The sequence below is a fragment of the Nyctereutes procyonoides genome, unplaced genomic scaffold, assembly GCF_905146905.1.
Source record: "Nyctereutes procyonoides isolate TBG_1078 unplaced genomic scaffold, NYPRO_anot_genome, whole genome shotgun sequence".
Taxonomy (NCBI): Eukaryota; Metazoa; Chordata; class Mammalia; order Carnivora; family Canidae; genus Nyctereutes; species Nyctereutes procyonoides.
The window spans coordinates 2,600,990-2,624,353 of NW_026575128.1; the positions used below are offsets into that span (position 1 = coordinate 2,600,990).

The window sequence follows — 23,364 nt, forward strand, 5'->3', positions numbered from 1 at the left end:
GATACTTTATATAAATGGAATCACATAATGTTGTCTTTTAAAAATATTTTTAAATTTATTTTAGAAAAAGAGAGGGACTGGCAAGCAGAGGGAAGAGCAGAGGGGGAGGGATAAGGAGAAAGACTCTCTCTCTTTTAAAGATTTTTTTTGATTTGGCAGAGAGAGAGAGCACGCACACAAGCAGAGGAAGCTGCAGAGGGAGAAGGAGAAGCAGGCTCCTTGCTGAGCATAGAGCCTGACTCGGGGCTCCATCCCAGGACCCCAATATCATGACCTGAACCAAAACCAAGAGTTAGACATTTAACCAACTGAGCCACCCCGGTGCCCCACAGTGTTGTCTTTTTAGATCAAAGTTTTCACGTTGGTATATCTGGGTTCTGTCCTGTTTGTTTTCTTTATATATCTCTGTGTTTTCATAAATGAGTATTTATCACAAGCTGAAAGAGCATAAAATGCAATATTAATAATTTCTGGTTTTGAGTGGCTACGGGTACCTAGCATAATAAACCTGTTGTGTGCTATTAAAAATGCCTCTTGGGATCCCTGGGTGGCGCAGCGGTTTGGCGCCTGCCTTTGGCCCAGGGCGCGATCCTGGAGACCCGGGATCGAATCCCACGTCGGGCTCCCGGTGCATGGAGCCTGCTTCTCCCTCTGCCTATGTCTCTGCCTCTCTCTCTCTCTCTCTGTGACTATCATAAATAAATAAAAAAAATTTAAAAAAAATGCCTCTTGACAGATGAAAAAAAAAAAAAGAGTTTGACCAAGATCACAAAGCTAGAGGAGTTAAGAGTTGGAATTTGAATAAATAGTTTTATGATTTCTGAATGCAAACTCTTGACCACTTTGCCATGAAGGTTTAGGATCTGAGCACAACCTAATATTCAGTGAAGAACAATTCCAGTTCCAAAGGCAGCTAACCCATGATCCTACCTGTATAAAAGCACACACAAGGAAGACTCGAAATAACCCAAATAATACTGTGTTATCCCTGAAATGGACGACAGTGAAGCATGATTTTAGCTCTGTCATTATGTAGCAAAGTGTCCAGATTGGCATCCCCCGCCCACCTCCAAACACCACCTGCCAGTAAGAATTACATTTTCTTTTTTTTTTAAAGTAATCTCTACTTTAATAAAAATTTTTTAAAGTTTTTATTTATTTATGATAGTCACACACACAGAGAGAGAGAGAGAGGCAGAGACACAGGCAGAGGGAGAAGCAGGCTCCATGCACCGGGAGCCCGACTTGGGATTCGATCCTGGGTCTCCAGGATCGCGCCCTGGGCCAAAGACAGGTGCTAAACCGCTGCGCCACCCAGGGATCCCTACATTTTCAATATTCTGAGAAAACTAGTGAAACCAGTAACCAAAGCGTTGATGGTACTAATTGCACCTGCAGGCTAATAAGCACATCCACAACTTTTTACCCTTTTTGTTTGCCTTTAAATTCCCCCAACTCTCCTTGGGAGAGGTGGATTTGAGATTTGCCCTCCAATCTCCTTTCCTTGCTGCATGCTCAATGTTTGATTGTCTTTGCTGTCCATTAGATGGGTGAACTTGGGCTTGGTTACATTTTGGGGAGGAGCTCTTTGACCATGGCTCATCAGCCCTCAGCCTGTAACAGGAGCCCGGTGATGGGTCCTAACAGCTGCCTAGGCTCTTTGTCCTGGGGACCGTCCCCAGGGCCCCAACCTGATTGGGTGCCTCCAGCTTAATTTAACTCCTGTGGCAAGGAAACAGTTTTGGGTTTGGTTTGGACAGAAGTCTCTAGCTGAGGATTTCATATGGAGGGCATGTGAGCTTATTTCTTTCTCCTGTTTGGTTTAGATCTTATTTTTTCCTCCCTTTCCAATGCCTCCAAATAGGGGGTTGGAGTTCTTTTGACCTCCTTTTCTAAAAAGTTGATGAGGAAGCTGTTTGGTTGAGTCAATGAAGCCCTGACTTTTGGGGAGAAACCAATGCTTACAGAGGTTGGGTTTCATTTGGTTTGCTTGTTACTGCATCTCTTGGTATCTTTGGATAAAAGTGGCTATGTTCCTATGGGAAAATGGGAAACAATTTGATCCCCATATGCAACCCTTTGGGCTGTATTCTCCAAAGTTGGGCAATTATTTTTCATAATGCTGCTTGGCCACAATACAGAGAAAAATGACCAGTGAGTGGATCCCTAAATTACAACACCATCTTGCCATTAGATTTGTTTTGTAAAAAGGAGACATTTGAAAATTGGGCCTTTAAGATTTTGCTTGCATCTTGTGTGTCCATGTATGTTATAAATGTGAGATATTTTCTCTATCTCCAGGTGATATTGCTAAAATTAACTTATAAATTATCTCTATTTAGTTGGTTTAAAGCAAGTGCTTGTAGGAATTGGGCATTCTAAAACTCAAAGATAGAAACTAACCCAAATGTTTTATAAGTTCACATGCTCTTGGAAAATGTTTAGTCTTTTTTTTTTTAATATTCAGTCTTAAAGCTAATTTAAGGTTGTTGGCTTAATCAAATGGAAATGTCTTTAGAATCATCAGCATTATATACAAAACTTTTATTCTACTTATATTTACTGAAATTCAAATAAGTTCATGTTATCTCCATTGCAAAATTTGTCAGGAAAGGGGGGAAAATCCTTAGAAGTTTGTCTAATGCCTCATGAAGTTTTATGCATAATCTAAGAGTAAACAGATGTGATACAAGTGAGACTGGTTATTTAAAGAGAGACAATATCAACAGAAGCCTTGATTGACTCTCTGAGGAGTTCTAAAAGTTGGATTACCCTTCAGACCATCCTAAATATGGGGCAAAATGGCTGGACTTTTATAATGGTCATTAGATGTTAACAACTTGGGCAGAGGGTATGCCCTTTGACAAGACAGCTGTCTTCAGTTAAGGGAACCCCTGATGGCAGGTGAGAGTTGAGGACTATTGGCCACATTCCCTACACGGTCTGTAATTCCTAGTGGGGATTCTGGTCAGCATATCACAGCACCCACCACAAAAACTCAGATCCAAGCAGTGCCCTGCATGTCCTTGTCTCAAGAAGTATATATCAACATGGGAGATGACAAGGAAGAAAAAGGAAGGTCTGCATGATTTCTTTTAAAAGTTCATCTTGTTGGGGCACCTGGGTGGCTTAATTGGTTAAGCGTCTGCCTTCAGCTTAGGTTGTGATCTTGAGGTCCTGGGATCAGGCCTCAGGTCAGGCTTCCTGTTCAACAGACAGCTTCTCCCTCTCCCTCCCTCCGACCCTCAGCTCGTGTTCTCTCACTCTCACTCTTTCAAATGTTTTTAAAACTTCATCTTACCAAAACGAGTTTTGATATTGGAAGTATAAACCAGTATAAGATTGGAGTTTGGTTTTCCTCTGTTAATATGGCAGTTTTCTTGGGTTATCAGTTAAAGTTGTAAACAAAGATTCTATATCAGCCTAGAAAAACAAAGTTTTTATATTTTGTCTTTACAATCAAATCTTCTCAACATTAAGCTAACTCTTATTAATGATGTAATCCTCTGTATTTGCCTTTAGAATCATATTGCCACCTTGGCTAAGCAGATTATTTAAAGATTTGAGAGAGAGAGAGAGAGAATGCATGTGCATGAGCAGGGGAGAGGGGGCAGAGAATCTCATGCAGACACCCCCCTGAGCATGGAGCCTGACACAGGGATCAATCTCATGACCCTAAGGTCATGATCTGAGCCGAAATCAAGAGTCTGACACTCAACTGAACCCCCTAGGTGTCCCAATTATTGTTTTTAAATAAAATGTAAGCTTATTTAGGGATGTACTTTAAAATCTATTTCAGACAAACCTCCCAAAACTCAACTTCTAAATGAAGTCTTTTTGACTATTAGGCTTATTATGTCAAATCACATGGGAAGCATTGTCAAATAAGTGATAAGCCTCCTCAGGTTTTTATGGTAGATTGCTATAAGTATTTCAGAAACTATATAAGATTTCTACGGTTAAAGACATTATAGCAGGACATATCAAAAGTTCCAGTGAAGCAGATTTTTAAAAAATAACCCTGTAAGATCATTATTCTTGCTGTGCTTATTTGGGGGCAGTCATTTATGTACTCTGCAGCAGGAATGGTGAACTGCAACTCTCAGGCTAAATGTGACCAAATGTGTTTTTTACATTAAGTTTATTGTGTACTGGAACAGAGCTACACTCAATTTGTTTATTCAGTGGTTTTCAAGTACTTCACAAGTGCAATCTTGATCCCCAGGGCACATCTAGCAATGTCTGGAGACATTTTTGGTGGTTGTTACGATAGGTGTGGGGGAATTATTGGCTCTATTACTGGCAACTGATGGGCAGATATACTGCCAAACCCATTATGGTGCACAGGACAGCTGCCCAAAACATCTGGCCCAAAATATCAACAGTGCAAAAGCTGAGATATCCTGGTTTATGTATTTTTCTGGATGGTTTTGCGCTGACACGGTAGGGTTGAGTGGTTCTGACAGAGCTCATATGCCCCACACACCTAACATATTTACTATCTGGCCCTTTATGAAGTTTGCCAATTCCCTTTAAGAAGCCATAAAATATACTTCAGTATTTCATGTGTAGTAGGTTACCAATCAATTCTAGAAAGCTTCCTTTAAGATTATTTCTTCTAGAAATGAGCCAACCAGTATTTTTATTTATACCCCTTTTAGCCATATAAAGGGTTATAATAAAAAAGTTATATTTTATTCTGATTATTTAAGGGATTATTAAAACAGTGATTCTCAAAAGCCAGTCCAAATAGCCATGATGAACCTTCCACTGGCCCATAATGAAATGAGAAAAATAAAAACAAATTTGGGAGATTTTCATAAACCTAACTTAATTCAATGTTAAGAGTTATTCCTAATGATTACATCCTCCCTATATTTTAAAATATTAAAATGCCCTTTCTTTTCTGAGACAATGTTGGTAACAGGAAGTTTCTTTATTATGGCAAAACTGATAGTTTTTAACACTGGGTCAAGTCATTAAAAAAAAAAAAAATCCTTGCTTCTTGAAATCCAAAAGTCAGAAAACCTCTGATTTAGAGGCTTTTGTTCCATTATGAGGATTATTTGATGTTGAATGTATGTCACATATCATTGCTGAAAGTATTTCTTAAATGTGTTTTGCAATGTCTAATAAGTGATGAACTACAGCTGAAGGCTTTTCCACATTCATTACAATCGTAAGGTTTTTCTCCAGTATGAATTCTCTGATGTTTAGCAAAGGATGAGTCGTGCCTAAATGCTTTTCCACAATGACTGCATTCATAAGGTTTCACTCCTGTGTGGACTCTCTGATGAATAGAAAGATGAATTCTCTGGCTAAAGGCTTTCCCACATTCCTTACATTTATATGGTCTTTCCCCAGTATGAGTTCTCTGGTGTTGAGTTAGGTACGTGCTATGACTAAAGGTTTTACTGCATACATTACAAATGTAGGGTTTCACACCAGTATGAATAATCTCATGTTGCCTCAGGTGTCTAATCTGGAAAAATGCTTTTCCACAGTCTTTGCATGTGAAAGGTTTCTCTCTAACATGAGTTCTCAGATGCTGGATCAGCCCAATGCTCTGGCTGAATGCTTTCTCACATACACCACATTCATAGGGCTTCTCCCCAGTATGAATTCTAACATGTTGAGTAAGAGATGATGGATGTCTGAAGGTTTTCCCACATTCCTTACATTCATAGGGTTTCTCACCAGTATGGATTCTCTGATGTGGAATAAGGGATGAACTTTGGCTAAAGGCTTTTCCACATTCTTTACATCGGAAAGGTTTCTCTCCAGTATGAATTCTCATGTGTTCTGTAAGGTGAATGAGCTGTTTGAAGATTTTTTCACAAATAGTACATTCAAAGGTTTTCATTCTTGTATAATTCCTTGAATGATTAATCAAATCTAAATTGTATCTATTTCTCTTTCTAGGTATCTTATATTTATGGTCTTTTTTTCTCGGAGGACCTTCTGGTCTTGGAATAACTTTTGAGCTCACATTAATACTTTTCTCAAATCTGTTAGATTCTTGGCCTCTCTCCTGAGTGAGTGTTTTCTTGTGGGTCAAGGGAATTTTCCCCTCACCCACTCTTTGGTTTTCCTGGTGGCTTTCTAACTTATCACATTTGGAGAGTCTTCCCAATGTGGAATATAAGGTGTTTCCTCTTGTGGACTGTTCCATCATGAGGCCATGGTGTAATCCTTCCCATGAAATATCATTCTTTAAGGAGGACTCGCTGGTTTCTGTTTTATTCTCCAAGTCTGAAAGAAATCCCAAAATACAAATGACCCATATTCAGTGCACTTTAAGAAATAAATGGCCATAGTGAGAATAGGAGGGGGGAAAATTAACATGTACTAAGCAAAGAAACCTTGGGCTATCTTCAAATGTAGTTCTGCCCCCTAGAGAGTAATATAAAAATAAATGAAGAAATTGTAAAAGGAAAGCAGCTGTTAGAATATGTGGGCTGACTTTCAGGAATTGGGAGGAGTTCATCCATGTGAATTCCAGAAGGAAGTCAACTAAGAAAAGAGCATCACTGTAAGGGCAGATAGCAAGAGATGAGATTAAGGAACACAGGATTCTTGTACCATATTGTCTCAAGTCCAGATTTCTATGACAAAATCTTCCCTATAATAAAAAAAGTTTTTTTTCAAGTATTTATCTCATACTTTCTACACATTAAAAGAAAACATTAAATAACATAGGAGGGACAGCCCCTCTCCATTTCATCTCCATTCCCTTAGTTTCCTAGGATTTTGGAATATATCCATTTAGATATTCCCAAAAGTATGTACATGTGAATGTGTGTATTTATGTATGTATGGTCACAAATATACATTTGCACAAAAAAGGTAATATATATATATATATATATATATATAATTTATCCATCTCTTTTGTTTTTTAACCCAACCAAATCTTACAGGCCCCCTTTCCATGTCTGTGTATTTATATTTATCTCATTATTTTTAACAAGTACATGCATTCCATTGATGGGCATATAATAATTTGACTTCTCTACCGACAAATATTTAAGTTGTCTCCAGTTTTTCATGTTATCATTATAGAAACATTTGTTTACATTCCTGTCAATACTTCATAGAACTTAATAAAGAGGAATTACTCGTTTCTGGGTACGTGTGCTCTCAGGAGACATGTGTCCTCTCAATATGGGTGCCCTTCCCTTCAAGTTCACTGGATTTTTATCAATCTTCATAATTTTTGCCTATACCTATAGGAGGTGAAACATGGTCTTCTTAATTTGTGACATATTATTAACTATACTATGAAATCTTAAAGGATAGAGACTATATAGTCTATCCACAGTATATATGGGGCAATATTTTGAGATGAGGGAGTTTCTCTAGTTTTTATTCTCTTTCCATTCCCATCAATCCATTTTGGACTCTGCCATCCTAAACCACCAATATTTCCTGTTCACAACAAACTCATTCCCCAGAATTTCTAACCTCACCTTAGGATCAGCACATACAAAGTGCTCGGGAATAGCTTGGTAAGTCTTAGGGTGGACTTAAAAAGCAAGAGAGAGGTGGGCAGCTCAGTTGGTTAAGCACCTGACTCTTGGTTTTGGCTCAGGACATGATCTCAGGCTTATGAGATAAATCCCTGCGTTGGGCTCCATGCTGAGCATGGAATCTGCTTGAGATTCTCTCTCTCCCTCTGCCCCTCTCTCCCACTTGCACTCTTACTCTCTCTTAAATAAATAAGTAAAATCCTTAAAAAAAAACAAGTAGAGATGTTTTCATTACTTATTACAGGGAATAAGGAGTCACTTAACTTTTCAGCGTTAAGAACAAGATAAATGTCATATTTCAAGAGGTCAAATCTGACAGTAACATTCAAAATGATTCAGAAAAACAACAAAACATTAACAAATACAACGAAAAATCATAGTAATAGGCATGAGACGCTGGGACTTGGCTTGGCACTGCATCACCAAAGATGAAGAGGAGAAGTGTTTCTAGTAGGTAATATCAGAGAAGCATGAAAAATTAGGGAAGCACTGAGAGTAGAAAAACATGATACAGTCTTGCTGATACCATAATATGTGGTCTTTGAGACTGAAAGAATAGAGGAATCAGGATAAGAAATTTGCTTGGGAGAGAAGATGGTCTGTTTTCGGATGTATTGGGTTTGAAGTGACAACAGCACCCAGACAGAGATGTCCTAAATGCCAGGGATATATGGGAATAGAGTTCATATGGATGTATAAAACAAAGATGAAAATATGGAGAATATTGGTGTCAAGGAACAGCCAAAACCATCACAATGCATTTGTGCAGATATAGAATAGCAGCCCCTCAAGGATTGTGGCAGACACTACTGGGTATTCACCAAAATAAGTTCTTCCCATTTTAGACACACAACTACACTATATTTCCCAATCTTTCTTTCTTTCTTTTTTTTTTATTTGAGCGAAGTGATAAAGGTTTCTCCCATAAGTGACTCAGAGTGAAAGTCATGTGAACCACTCACTCCAGGCTGGCCCATAAAAACCTCCCAGATGAGCTCCTGTGTGCTCTTATTCTGTGCTGGCTACACTTAGATGAGGAAGAGGCCCTAGGGAATGGTGCAGCCACCATGTGGAAGAAATATCCATCTCCAATTCACTGGATGAAAAAGAACTATCTATTGGACTGACCAGTTCCTCCAGACCTATGAGCAAGAAATTCCTCTTCTGCTTGAGCCACACTTTAGAGTCTATATGCTATAGTAGTTTAGCCTATCCTAATAGAGGTGGAAATGACATAACTGCGTTAAAAAGGATATTGATGAGAAGCACTCTGAAAAAGCAGGAAGAGAAAGAGAGAGGAGATAAAAATTATAAACTGGCTGGTGGAGGAAAGGATAGATACCAAGGTGGCCAGGTCTATGAACCCAATGCTGTCGAGTAGAACACTGCTGTTAAAAACACAAACTGTGGAATAAGAAGGATTAGAATTCAAATACCAACTCCACTGACCAGTAGCTAAGTGATGCTGGACAAATTTCTTAACCTGTGAGCCTTCTTTTTCTCCTCTGTAAGATAAGTCCTAAGTTACCTGAAATAAAAAGTTAAATTACACAAGTTAAAAAGAGAATCAGAATTGAAGCTAGGATTACAAAATAAGATTCAAAAAAAATTTTAATGGAACTGTGAAAGAGTGAAATCCATGATAAAATAACATGAGAATCTGGTGAAGGGTGCTGTACTTAATGAGGAGGGACCCACGAATACCTGGATGGACAGGAGAAAGCAGCCATGATGAGAGCAAGATTCAGAATGGGGTTTGAGAAAGCAAGAAAATCTTGAAAGTTGGGACAGGAGAATTAGTCAAGAAAACTAACTCTCATGAGAAAAGCATCTCTTTCCTATTCCAGGGAAACTAATGAGAAGAGGCAAGTGCAGAGTAGTAATCAGGTTTCCTGTGGGTCCCATCCTGGTGGCATGGTCTTCCCCAAAGCCTGGAGAAGGCTTCAAGTGGAGCTCTCTAGCAAACATGACAGAGGCCCCACCTGCTTTGCTCTTACCTGAACTAGGACTTCCTGAAATCTCTCTCTCGATCAGCCATGGCTCTTCTCCTTTCTCCAACTGGGAAATCACACCAGGTTTGGAGAACTGATATCCTGCTCACGAAGAAGAAAATATTGCATGTGCTGAGGTCAAAGAGCCAACCCAAGAATTAAAAGATAGTTCTTTGGTATTCAGGCCTGCTGAGGGCTAGGGCAGAAAGATCAAGGCAGAAAAGACCACAGCAATCCTGACTTGCTGTTTAGAAGGAACTAGAAACCTGTATCACAACCCAAAGCCTGGGCACAGTAATTTGGTTAGAAATAAAGATTTTCTTACAACAGGTAGGTTCTAGTTTTAAGGGGAACTTATCCTTACCCACTGAGACCAGATTCCCATAGTTCTCCAGCATCACCTCCCGGTATAGATTCCGGTGAGCAGGGGCCAGTTGCCCCCATTCCTCCTGGGTGAAGTCCACAAATATGTCCTTGAAGGTCAACAGTTCCTAGAATATCAAATTTGTTCCTTTTCAGGTCTAACATTGCCTACATGCTAAGAGATTCTAGCCAAGTTTTCTTGGACACTCTCTTGAAAATTAGTTGGCTGACTCTCTGCAGGAGACTACAACACAGTGCAGAAAACATGTAAGTTGCCTTTTGCAACTTATGATATGGCTGAAGGAGAAATACTCATGAAATATTAAAGTAGGTCTCAGAACAGTCTATGGTAATTTGGATTAAGGACAATAAAGATCAAAACTATTTGAGGGAGGGGAGAGTTCAAGACAGGGACTTTGGTTGGGCTGAGAATGAATTGTTAAAATAAGAACATTTCAGCATGGGTAAAGCAGCATTAGCTGGGTGTTTCTGTTAGTGAGCGAAGTATGTGAGAACAGCGCATTTCTGGAGGGAGCACGGATCCTGCCCAGTAAGGAAGATTTGACCAAAGCAGACACTGTGTTGTGAAGTACAAGAGCCTGTCATGTATGACCTACATACATTACATAACCACCTTGCGGTTATTTTTAAAAATATTACCAAATGCAAAAAGAACCCAGAACCCAGAAGAGTAAGATAATAATACATTCTTTATGTATGAAGATGATTATAATGCTTTTTATATATTATAAATAACTCTGGAAGGCATTTCAGGCCTATGAGCTGACAAGAGCATGCACATTTAACCCATTAGAAAACTGAATCTGAGAAATGTTAAAGATAGGTGATTAAACCCTATACTGTGTTATTTTGGAAGCTAAGATTGCTCCACTATAAAACTCTTCTGTTCTCTAAGAATATCTCCTTCTATATCGATTTTCTCTGATTAATCTATTAATTTTTTAAAGATTTTATTTATTTATTTATTTATTCATTCATTCATGAGAGAGACAGAGAGAGAGAGAGAGAGAGAGAGAGAGAGAGAGAGAGAGAGGCAGAGGGAGAAGCAGGCTCCATGCAGGGAGCCCAATGTGGGACTCGATCCCAGGACTCCAGGATCATGCCCTGAGCCAAAGGCAGACACTTAACCACTGAGCCACCCAGGCATCCCGATCTATGCTTTTCTTGAGTTTCCCTGATTCTGGGTTTTGGTAGCACAGAGCTTTGTCCATTGCCAGTGCCAATAGTTTTATGATTAGTTCATTTATGATACACAGACACTTCCTACTGCTCTTGGAAATTTTCCCTCCTTCTCTGGTCAGCCTATTTAGCTTGTGCCCTTCATGATCTGCCAATAGTTTATTTCCCTTTTCATCTACAATTCTGCTCCAAAACATAACCAGATATCCTCGCTTAAAGGTCATTAAAGAAGCATATACATCTCCAAGAATATCAGAACTGCATTCTGTTAATCTTTAAATGCCGCTTAAAATGTTTTACAATGTTTTGTCTTTCCCCCCAGAAGACATCTGTGAGGTTTTAGGGCAAGGACTACATTACATACTTTTACACACATACACATTTCAGGGCAAGGACTACATTACTTTTACACACACGTACACGCACCCACATGATTTTTTTCAAATTTTTATTTAAATTCTAGTTAGTTAACAAATAGTGTAATATTGGTTTCAGGAGAATTTAGTGATTCATCATTTACATATAACACCCAGGGCTCTTTATAACAAGTGCACCCCTTAATGCCCATCCTCCATTTAGCCTATCCCCCATGATTTTTAATTGTGTTGGATAAATGGCCAGAGGTTTGCTTGAAACAAGAAGGTTCCTGAGGAACCTTCTATTATGGTGAACTTCTATTATGAGGAACCTTTTACTATTGGTGGGAAACTTACCTGTGAAATCAACCAATGTGGCCTGGTTTGGAACAGGCTAAGGAAATCCAATCCAGCAAATTGAGTCAAAGAATATCAAAGTCCAAGGCTCTTAAAATCTGAGAAACAATTTCAATAAAGTGACAGGAAACTGCAACCCACCTGAGATTCCACTGTCGAGGGTGCAGAGGTCACTTCATACTTGAAACTTTCTCCCTGGGTCTCATCAGCATCCTGAGAGAGCAAAACTGAGAAAGGAAAAGAGCCATAAGGTTTGCCTCCCCTGCCCCCCGCCCCACCAAAAACAGAAAACCGGCTTGCAGACCTGCTGAACTTCAGGCTCCTCTCTCAAAACATTTACAAATAGGGACATTTAGAGCAACTCAGAGCAGACTGGAGCTTCCTTTTTTTTACGTTTTTTTTAACATTTCATTTTTTTATTCATTCATGAGAGACAGAAAGAGCGAGAGGCAGAGACAGAGGCAGAGGGAGAAGCAGGCTCCACGCAGGGAGCCTGATGAAGGACTCGATCCCGGGCCTCCAGGATCACACCCTGGGCCGAAGGCGGCGCCAAACCGCTGAGCCACCTGGGCTGCCCTGACTGGAGCTTCCTTAATGAAAAGGCAGCTTCTTTAGATATTAATACTTCCCAATGGTCAACACTGGTCCAAAAGCACAGACATACTGGGCCACTTCTCTGTTCAAAAATCCTCAAAGCTTCCCCACTGATAAGAAAGAAAAATCCAAACACTTTCCCATGGATTTCAAGATCCTCCATAACCAGTCCATCTTTGCTTCTCTAAGTATTATCTCCTTCTAAACACCCTTCTTCATCCACTAGACACACCCAACCCACATAACTACTCACTGTTCTTGAACATACATCCTACTCGTTGAAAAACTGAGATGTCCTTCTGGACCAGTTTAGGTGAAGTTTTCTCAAACACTCTTTTTTTTTTTTTTTTAATTTATGATAGTCACACACAGAGAGAGAGAGAGGCAGAGACACAGGCAGAGGGAGAAGCAGGCTCCATGCACCGGGAGCCCGACGTGGGATTCGATCCTGGGTCTCCAGGATCGCGCCCTGGGCCAAAGGCAGGGGCCAAACCGCTGCGCCACCCAGGGATCCCTCAAACACTCTTAATGCGAAGAAAGCTTCCTCTTCCCTGTACTCTTCCAAGGCTTGTTTTTATCTCTACTCTGCTATCTTTCTCCGACTGCCTCCTATTATATTTATATAATTATCTCCCTCAATTGAATATTAGTATGAATATATGGGTAGAAACTATCCAGTTCATTTTTTTAAATCTGCTAAAGTGTTAGGCATAATACTCTGCCAGGTTGCTAGAATTCCAAAATATTGGCTGAACGTGAGGTATTAAAAATATAAACTAGGGGGATCCCTGGGTGGCGCAGCGGTTTGGCGCCTGCCTTTGGCCCAGGGCGCGATCCTGGAGACCCGGGATCGAATCCCACGTCAGGCTCCCGGTGGATGGAGCCTGCTTCTCCCTCTGCCTGTGTCTCTGCCTCTCTCTCTCTCTCTCTCTCTCTGTGACTATCATAAATAGATAAAGAAAAAAATATTTTAAAAAAATATAAACTAGGAATTAAGGCACACGAATTGCTGTCCTGGTATTTTCCCCCCACTTCTTATCATGAATATTGAACACCCATGCATCCACCACCTGCATTCAATGACTGTTAATATTTGCCATATTTTCTTCATCTATTTTTCTGAACCATTTCTTTTTTTTTTTTTTAAGATTTATTTATTTATTCATGAGAGACACACAGAGAGAGGCAGAGACACAGGCAGAGGGAGAAGCAGGCTCCATGCCGGGAGCCTGATGCAGGACCCGATCCCAGGACTCCAGGATCACGCCCCAGGCCAAAGGCAGGCGCCAAACCGCTGAGCCACCCAGGGATCCCCTTTCTGAACCATTTCAAAGTTGCGGACATTATGATATTTCATCCCTAAATATTTCATTTTCTTTTTCTTTTTTAGATTTTATTTATTTGACAGAGAGAGAGCGCACAAGCAGGGAAGCAGCAGGCAAAGGGAAGGGCAGAAGAAGACTCCCCGCTGAGCAGGGGGTCCAATATAGGCTCCATCCCAGGACACTGGGATCATGACCTGGGCCGAAAGCAGATGCTTAACTAACCGAGTCACCCAGGTGCCCCCCCCTCCCCAAAATACTTCAAATAAGGATCTTCTCCTGCATAACCAAAATACCATTTATCACATCTAAGCAAGTTAATAATTTATATTTAGATTTCCTCAACTCTTCTCAAATTATCTTTTATTCTGGATTTATTCTGACCCAGGAGCCAACCAAGATTCACACATTCAAAGTGGCTGTTATCTCTAATCTCTCTAGAATAGTACTTCCCCTTTTCTCATGACACTGACTTTTTAAGAGACCAACAGTCTGATGGTGCTACGTTTACCTTCTCTATCCCTTGTATTTTCTTTAAACCAGAAGTTCAGCCTTAAGCTCAATTTAGGATCATGTTAAACATTTTGGCAGAATTCTTCATAGGTGATACCATGTGCTTTATATTACATTATCCAGAAGGCACAAAATGTGAGCTTATCCCACCAGTGGCACACTTGGTTAAGACAGTGACCCCCAGATACCACCACTGGAAAGGTGTGTTCTTTCCTTGGCATTTAGCAAGTAATTTATGGGGGCAATACTTTGGCACCATGTGAATACCCTGTCCCCCATTATTTCATTTATAGTAAAATATTCTATCATAATATTCTATCATAAATATTCTTCCATTTTTATTGGCAGACTATTTTCTGTAAAAAGCTTTGCCTCAACAACTGAAAATGATCTCAAAAGCAAGATAAATGTATTATTCCTTGTTCCCACAATAATTTATTTTCAAAGTAAGAAATAAGCATATGAATCAACACCACTGCCAGTAAATGAGTTTTTCCCCTTTCTCTATTTTGTCATCATGAACTTATGGAATTTTATTTATTCCAGTGTTAACAATCAATCTGGATACTTAGCAGTCTTCTAAAGGTCTGTCCAAACTGCCCAACCTGCTGATACATGTCCATCTTGCACTCTTCCTTGCTTTCTAGCACAAGACACTTCAGGCTCACCTAGTCTTTCCCTGCTGCCTTCTACTCCTGACCTAGCCACTAAGTGCCTGCACAGGGCTCTCATTTGATTCACATTTCCTCACCGTAGGGGCACCTGGGTGGTTCAGAGGTTGAGCATCTGCCTTTATTTTTTTTTTACTTTATTTATTTATTAATGAAAGAGAGAGAGAGAGGCAGAGACACAGGCAGAAGGAGAAGCAGGCTCCACGCAGGGAGCCCAACACGGGACTTGATCCTGGGTCTCCAGGATCACACCCCGGGGGGGGGGGGGGGCAAAGGCTGTGCTAAACCACTGAGCCACCCAGGCTGTCCGAGCATCTGCCTTTAGCTCAGGTCTGATCCCAGGGTCCTAGAATAGAGTTCCACATCAGGTTCCCCGCAGGGAGCCTGCATCTCCCTCTGTTTATGTCTCTGCCTCCCTGTGTTTCATGAATAAATAAATAAAATCTTTAAAAAAAAATTCATCACTGTAAAATAAAGAAAATCAGGCAAGTCTTCCCAGCCTCACACACCCACGGGGGAAAACGAAAAGAAAGAACCTACACAGGCATGACACATACTGGTTTCGGGTTGAACTGACCAGTAGTACTATCCTGGAAACCCCCAGGCCAGGTGCCATAATCAAGAACCCCAGACACCTTTTACCCAAGTGTCACACCAAGGGATGCTTCTGCTCAGGTGTCTACCTCCCTTCTCACACTAGAGGACGACGCTGCTTTTCCTCCTTCCCACCAACCAGCCTATTCTCACCTTCTCCTTCAAACATCTTAGTCACGTCCTCCCACAGGGGCACCCCCTCCTTGGCCTTCTTCGGATGGCGCAACTTCACCCACGCGCTGCTGGCCTCCGTGGGCAGGGTGATGAGGAGCTGCTGCAGCATGACGACTTCAGCACTCCTTTCTGGAGCTCTCCGCCTCAGCCCACGAGGCAGAAGGTCCTATTTGGGCATGGCCACCTTCGATAAGGAAACTGCTGGAAACTCAGGCCTCGCGGTGGTGCTGGAGTCCCCCACGCTCAGGCACCCAGCGAACAGAGTGTACCCAAATCCGGAGTCGGGACCTTTTAATGTCTAGGCTCACAAGGCCCATCTCGTCTTGCGTTCCATCGGTCTTCTCAGCAGGCAGCTGGAGGTTCCACCTCGACAGCCCCCTGGTGATGCTGGACAGAAAACATTAGTCGGCAAAAGGGCCTGGAAATCGCTCAGTGGCACGGTGAATTCTAGAACTTACACCGATCAGTGAAAACTTTTTACGAGAGGTACGTGGAGACGGTGGACATGCACGGCCCACGTGGGCCAAACCACTGCGCTGGCGTCATGAGCACGGACATGAATAAAGCCCAACTCCGCTGCAGGTGCACGATGCTTACACTAGTCTGGAGGTTTGGAATGCCAGCTCCGGGGCGTCGCCGGGGCCGCAAGTCACCGACCCCCGCCCGCCCGCTCCCGTCCCCTCGTCCCGCACCGGAGGGAGTAATAACCCTTTCTCCAGGCCTGGACCTCGCAGCCTTTGTCTGAGCCTGACCCGGGCGCTGGGCGCACCGCGCGCCACCCTCACCCCCTCGCCCCGCTCACCCTCCTCGCCCCGAGCCCCCCCGCTCGCCCCGCGCCCCCCTCGCCCCGCTCACCCCGCGCGCCCCCCTCGCCCCGCGCGACCCCCCTCGCCCCGCTCGCCCCTCACCCCGCTCACCCTCCTCGCCCCGCTCACCCACCCCGCCCCGCTCACCCCCCCTCGCCCCGCGCGCCCCCCTCGCCCCGCTCACCCTCCTCGCCCCGCTCACCCCGCGCGCCCCCCTCGCCCCGCTCACCCACCCCGCCCCGCTCACCCCCGCTCGCCCCGCGCGCCCCGCTCACCCTCCTCGCCCCGCTCACCCCGCGCGCCCCCCTTCGCCCCGCTCACCCCGCGCGCCCCCCTCGCCCCTCACCCCGCTCACCCTCCTCGCCCCGCTCACCCCGCGCGCCCCCCTCGCCCCGCTCGCCCCCCTCACCCCGCTCACCCTCCTCGCCCCCCTCGCCCCCCGCGCCCCCCCCTCGCCCAGCTCACCCCCCCCCCGTCCAGCTCACCCCCTCATACGGCCCGACGCCCTCCGCGCAGCGTCGAGACGCCCCCACGTAGCGCGGCCGCGACCTGTGCGCCTGCGCGGCAGCGGCCTCCGCGCGTGGCTCCCAGCGTCCTCCGGGGCAGCCTGGGGCTCGCGGCGCTTCGCGGGATGCTCGCCCCGGGGCCGCGTCACTCCGGGCTCGCGGGCGGCCGGGGTGGGGGGACGGAGCCGGTGCCGCGTCACCACCCCCACCTGCTGAAGAAGCTGTCTCCCCTCTGCCCGCAAGGGGCAAGGGACTGTTGCCACCGGGAGCCTGGAACCCTCGACCAAAGGGAAACATCTGTATCTTTTTTTCTGTCCAAACAACATTGCTGTAAACGAATCCATACCACTTTTATTTCATAGGTACGTGGAAAAGATTGAAAATGGAACGGAATCCTGTGTTTTACTAAAAGAATGATCGGGTCTTTTTTTTTATGCTAGCATTCAATAAATTCTTAGGTTAATTCCTTTCTTGCATTTCTGAAGTGCCAGAAAATACCCAAAAGCAAAATAATTATTACCTAGAATCTCATCAAGCAGAGATAAGCACTGCTAATATCTGGTGCAGACTTACCTACACACACCACACCATTTTTTTTCATGAATTTTTATGTATTCTCTGTACAAATGATTATACTGTAATGCACTTTTATTGGTAGGTTTTGTCTCCTTAACAAAATAGGAGTACACCATTCCAAATACACTTCTACATCAGTAGCTTACAAAAACAACAATTTAGAATATAGAATGAAACTATGTATTGGCTAGCTGTTCTGGACTGAGTCTTTGGGTCTCCCCACCCACCTCTGCCATTCATATGTTGAAGCCCTAACCCCCTAGTGTAGCTGTATTGGAGAGAGGAAGCAATTATGGTTAAGTGAAACCATAAGGGTGGGGCCCTGATCCCACAGGATTAGTGTCCTTATAAGAAGAGACATCAGGGATCCCTGGGTGGCGCAGCGGTTTGGCGCCTGCCTTTGGCCCAGGGCGCGATCCTGGAGACCCGGGATCGAATCCCACGTCGGGCTCCCGGTGCATGGAGCCTGCTTCTCCATCTGCCTGTGTCTCTGCCTCTCTCTCTCTCTCTCTCTGTAACTATCATGAACAAATAAAAAAAAAAAAAAGAAGAGACATCAAATGGCGCACTCCCTCTGAAGGTGCAGGCACCTGGGAAAGATCATGTGAGGATTTAGCAAGAAAGTGGGGGATCCCTGGGTAGCTCAGCGGTTGAGCACCTGCCTTTGGCCCAGGGCGTGATCCTGGGGCCCCGGGATGGAGTTCTGCATCAGGCTCCCTGCATGGAGCCTGCTCCTTCCTCTGCCTGTGTCTCTGCCTCTCTCTGTGTGTCTCCATGAATAAATAAAATATTAAAAAAAAAATAAGGTGGCATCTAATGCTAGAGAATTCTCATCCTAAACTGACCGTGCCAGACCTTGATCTGGAACCTCTTGCCTCACAAATGCAAGAAAATAAATTTCTGCTTAAGCCACCCAGTCTATGATATTTAGTTGTAACAGCCCAAGGAGATTAATGTAGTTGGCATACAGTGTTTACAGAGCATGATGAGGCTTTGTTCTCAGTGCCTTACATATTTTAATCTATTTGGCCATCATAATACCCCCTGAGGCAATTCCCAGTTTGCAGATAAGAAAACAGGTTTGGAAGTTAAGTAACTTGCCCTGCATTATGTAGTTTACAGGCGGTGAATCCAGGCAGTCTGTGCTCCCATTCACTGCCTAATAAAAACACTGCATAAAACAGAGTAAGATGTTAATGGTAGGTAATGATACATGGATGCACACTGTAAAATGATTTCAACTTTTCTGTATGTTTGAATATTTTCACAAAAAATTTTGGGAAATATAGCTAAGAATAAACAAGAATTATATGGGACATTATAAATAAAACTACAAAAGTTACTGATTTAAATGGAGAGAATAGTGACAAGCACCATATTCATGGATTAAAATAGAGCATCCTAAATATGTCACTTTCCCTCCACTTCAGTGCTCCTCCACAAAAATCTCAACTTTTCTTTTTACTCAATTAAATGATTCCAAAGTTTACTTGGAATGGCAGGTATTCTAGAACGGCCAATAAAACTTTGCAACAATTATAAAGTCAGACTTGCCCTACCAATATGGTATATTATCTTGTATTATAGAGGGACAATAATCAAGATAAAACTAATGCTAAAATACACTCATAAATTTGTGAAATGATTCTGGAAGCTCAGAAATTATCAGATTTGATAATTTATTTAAATCTAATATAAAAGTGACATTTCAGGGCAGCCCCATTGGCGCAGCGGTTTAGCACTGCCTGCGGCCCGGGGCGTGATCCTGGAGACCCAGGATCGAGTCCCCCATTGGGCTCCTTGCGGGGAGCCTGCTTCTCCCTCTGCCTGTGTCTCTGCCTCTCTCTCTCTCTGTGTCTCTATGAATAAATAAATTTTAAAAATCTTTTTTTAAAAAGTGACATTTCAAATTAGTAGAGTAATGATGGATTGTTTGATAAGCAGCATTAGGTCACTAGTTAGCCATTTGGGATAATTGTATTAGTCTGCTTGGGCTGCTACAACAAAATACTATAGATTAGATGACTTAAACAGCAGAAATTTTTCTCTCACAGTTTGAAGTTGGGAGATCCAAAGCCAATCTGAGGCCTCTTCTCTTGGTGGGTAGGTGGGTGCCATCTCACTATGTGCTCAGATGACCTGACCTCTTCTTGTGTGTGTATGGGATGAGAGAAGAAGGTCTTTGATATCTCTTCTAATTAAGATACTAATCCTATCCTTATGCCCTCATTCAACCTTAAATACTTCCATAAAGGCCCTTTCTGCAAATATAGTCACTTTGGGACTTCAACATGAATTCAAACACATTTGAATTTAAACATTTGAATTTGGCCAGGACACCAAACACTCAGTCTATAATAGGAACAAATCAAATGGGGTTTCTGTGTACAAAGGGTAGTGGAAAGGGAGGTGGGCGGGGGGTGGTGGGCGGGGGGTTGGGGTGACTGGGCGATGGGCACTGAGGGGGGTACTTGATGAGATGAGCACTGGGTGTTATGCTATATGTTGGCAAATTGAACTCCAATAAATTTTTTTTAATTTTTCCAATTTAAAAAGGGGTTTCTACTGCACACGTTACACATTGTGTCATTTCGGGAAAGTCAAACTTTGCTTGAAAACAAAAGCAAAACTATTGAAATATTCAAAGAAAGGTGACTCTACATCGTTTTGTAATTAAGCCTCTTTTATTTGCAAGTAACAAGTTCACCAGAATTACTTTCTAACTTAAAAGGATGATGGTGGTGGTGGTGGTGATAGTGATAATAATGGGAAGGATTCTGGAGTATTTTTGGGAATCCAAAGAAGAAGTGATTAGCCCAGTCTGTGAAAGGTGAGGAACCAGTATGTCTGGCTGGTGTCCAAAGGGATGCCCTCTGCACCACCCCCCTTACCATGGTTCAGTTTTAGCCACTTCCAGTGTCTGTCACTCAATTCAAAATTCCAGACCTTGGCAAGATCATTTAATCAGCGAGCTGTGACCAGGTGGGCAGGCAGTGTCCTAGTCAATCTGGTTTCTGAGCACTCACCCTCATGAGTAGGGGGCAGTTCTCAACAAAGAAGTGTTTCAGACTGAGAAAAAAATATGTATGTTCCTTGATTCATTTAATGACACAGAAACTTTAATGCTAAAACATGATTTTTAGTACAAAAAAGAATAGATAAATGTATGACTATTTCAAATATTCTAAATAAAATATTAGCAGATAGAACTAGCAATGCATTAAAGATATATATGACCAAGCAAGGTTTTCCCAGGGTGTTCCAATACCAAGGAATATATTAACACAATCCATAATGCCAAGAGAAAAACCATATTGATCATGTCAGTAATCAATGAAAAAGGCATTAATAACCTTTAGCAGTCACTATAATATACCTTTATTTAACAAGTAGTTATAGAGCACTTACTCCTTGTCAACTATTGCTCTAATATACTGAAAACTCAAAGTAAAATAAGAATATAAGGAAACTACTTGAATGTAGACTATTTACAAAAGATCATACCAAATAGTATTCTAAAATGATGCAACACTAAAACCATTTTGATTAAAATCAGAAATTTGCCAGCACAGTATTTTTTAACATTGTCTTGGAGGATTTATCAAATACAGTAATACAAGGAAGCTAGCAAAAAATATTAGAAAAGAACAGATACATATATATAAATATCCTTTTGCTGATAATATATGATAGACCATCCAGAAAAACCCAAGTTTTAAATTAAAACTACTACAATTAATAGGAGACTTTCATCTGAGGGACTTGCCTCATTAAAAAAACCACACAAGGGATCCCTGGGTGGCGCAGCGGTTTGGTGCCTGCCTTTGGCCCAGGGCGCGATCCTGGAGACCCGGGATCGAATCCCACGTCGGGCTTCTGGTGCATGGAGCCTGCTTCTCCCTCTGCCTGTGTCTCTGCCTCTCTCTCTCTCTGTGACTATCATAAATAAATAAAAAATTAAAAAAAAAACACACAAAATTAATATCTTCCTCGTTCTAGAAATGAGCATCTAGGGGTGCCTGGATGGCTCAGTTGATTAAATGACCGACTCCTGATTTTGGCTCAGGTCATGATCTCCGGGTCCTGGGATTGAGCCCTGCATCGGGCTCTGAGCTCAGCAGAAAGTCTGCTTGTTCCTCCCCTTCTGCTCCTCTCCACTCATACTCTCTTTCTAAAATAAATAGGTAAAATCTTTAAAAAAAAAAAAAAAGAAAGAAGTGAGCATCTATATCAGAATGTAGATGAAAGCAGTGAAAACAAAAATTATTAAAAAGTCATAAAACAAGATTTAAATCAATGTAAAAAAAGTATATTATACTTGAGGGAGATTTGATGTCATAACTGTCAAGTAATACAAAACTTCATTGCAATTCGTATTAGAATTCCAACAGGGTTTCACTTTGATTTCTGAACTAGATAAAAGGATCTTAAGATTCACATGCAAGAATAAGGTCCAAGAAGAGACAAAAATTCTCTTTTTGGAATGAGAAAAGGAGAACAGTGATGGAGGACTTGCCTTCCAGATACTACAACAAACTGAAAACTCATTATGGCCATGTAGCTATGATACTGCTGAGAAATGACAAAGAAAACCAACCTAACAGACTAGGAAATCCAAAAATAGATTCTAGTTTATGTGAGATTTTATTAAATGACAAATATGATAGTTTAATCAATGAAACCTATAGAATTTTAGTATTTAGCAATCTGAAAGAAAATAAAAATGGACCTCTATCTTAACTCATATTAAGAAATAATTCCAGTTGCATTAAGCCCTTACATGTAAAAACAGAACAAAAATCTTGCAAGAAAAATGTCTTGAGACATTTAGAAAATACATTTAATCTAACAGTGGGAGAAATGCTTTTAACCACGCCTGGGAACCTAATCAACATGCTTGACTATATAAAAATTTAAAACCTTTATAAACAAAAGATGCCTGAAGCAAAATCAATATGACAGGAAATATATTTGTAATGTAGATGACAGACAAAACATGTATTTGACTCTAAAATACCATTTATGTTAAAACACACCATTATGTATGTACCACTAACACAGAAAAATCCTGCAATTAAATTAATGCACAATGCTTTTTTATAGCTTAGAATTTTGCTACAGTTAATGAAAAACCTCTTTAGACTACTTTTACACATCAATCTTTATCACATCTTATGCTGCTGAGATTCTCTGCCTTTATGAACATGACAATTTTTTCACTGTATTGCCAAATCAGTCTGCAACTATTAAGACATTTTAAATAGTAATTAAACTCATCTAGTACCAACAATGCACATAACTGATGCTTGGGCAATCACAGTTGATGACAACAATATCCCAACATATATATAAGTATCCTTTTTATAAATATCCTTATAAATATCCTCAACTACTGATTTCAAGTTAGCTTCAGCCATGTAAAAGGGGTGGGAGCAGAGGGAGAAAAAGTAACCCCATAGGACAGTGGGCAAAGGATATAATTAGATAATTTACAGAAGAGAAACCCATATAGCAATGTGGAAATTAAAAGTAATAATATTTTTACCCAAATCGGTCAAAAATAAGAACTGTTAACAGCTATTGCAATTGGGAATGCAGAGAGAGAACATTCCCATACATTGTTAATAGAAGCATGCACAAGCATGCACCATGGCGCCTGAGTGGCTCAGGTGGTTAAGTGTCGGACTCTTGATTTTGGCTCAGGTCATGATCTCAGGGTTGTGGGATCAAGCCCCAAATGAGGCTCTGCTCTCAGCAGGGAGTCTGCTAAAAAAATTCTTTCCTTCTCTCTCTTCTTTTACCTCTGTCTCTT

At 41.8% G+C, this 23,364-nt stretch overlaps 1 protein-coding gene across 2 annotated transcripts; it reads right to left on the reverse strand.

Annotated features, from left to right (window-relative positions):
• Window positions 1-4,690: 4,690 nt before the first annotated feature.
• On the reverse strand, window positions 4,691-17,026 carry ZFP69B (ZFP69 zinc finger protein B). 2 transcript variants are annotated; one of them, XM_055341464.1, is made up of 6 exons: window positions 16,956-17,026; window positions 15,644-16,051; window positions 11,938-12,023; window positions 9,885-10,011; window positions 9,527-9,622; window positions 4,691-6,252 (listed from the first exon to the last, which is right to left on the reverse strand). In XM_055341464.1, exons 2-6 carry the CDS (start codon window positions 15,771-15,773, stop codon window positions 5,084-5,086), a joined length of 1,608 nt encoding a protein of 535 aa, XP_055197439.1. In that variant the 5' UTR covers window positions 15,774-16,051; window positions 16,956-17,026; the 3' UTR covers window positions 4,691-5,083. The 2 variants fall into 2 exon arrangements, with proteins under 2 accessions (XP_055197439.1, XP_055197438.1); XM_055341463.1 differs by lacking the exon at window positions 16,956-17,026 and adding an exon at window positions 16,123-16,320.
• Window positions 17,027-23,364: the final 6,338 nt, after the last annotated feature.

Coding starts and splice junctions, on each gene's coding strand:
- ZFP69B (XM_055341464.1), bottom strand. CDS start 15,773: ATGCTGCAGCAGCTCCTCATCACCCTGCCCACGGAGGCCAGCAGCGCG. Junction 10,012..11,937: donor CCTCGACAGTGGAATCTCAG/GTGGGTTGCAGT, acceptor TTGATATTCTAG/GAACTGTTGACCTTCAAGGA. Junction 6,253..9,526: donor TTCAGGAAGTCCTAGTTCAG/GTAAGAGCAAAG, acceptor GATTTCTTTCAG/ACTTGGAGAATAAAACAGAA.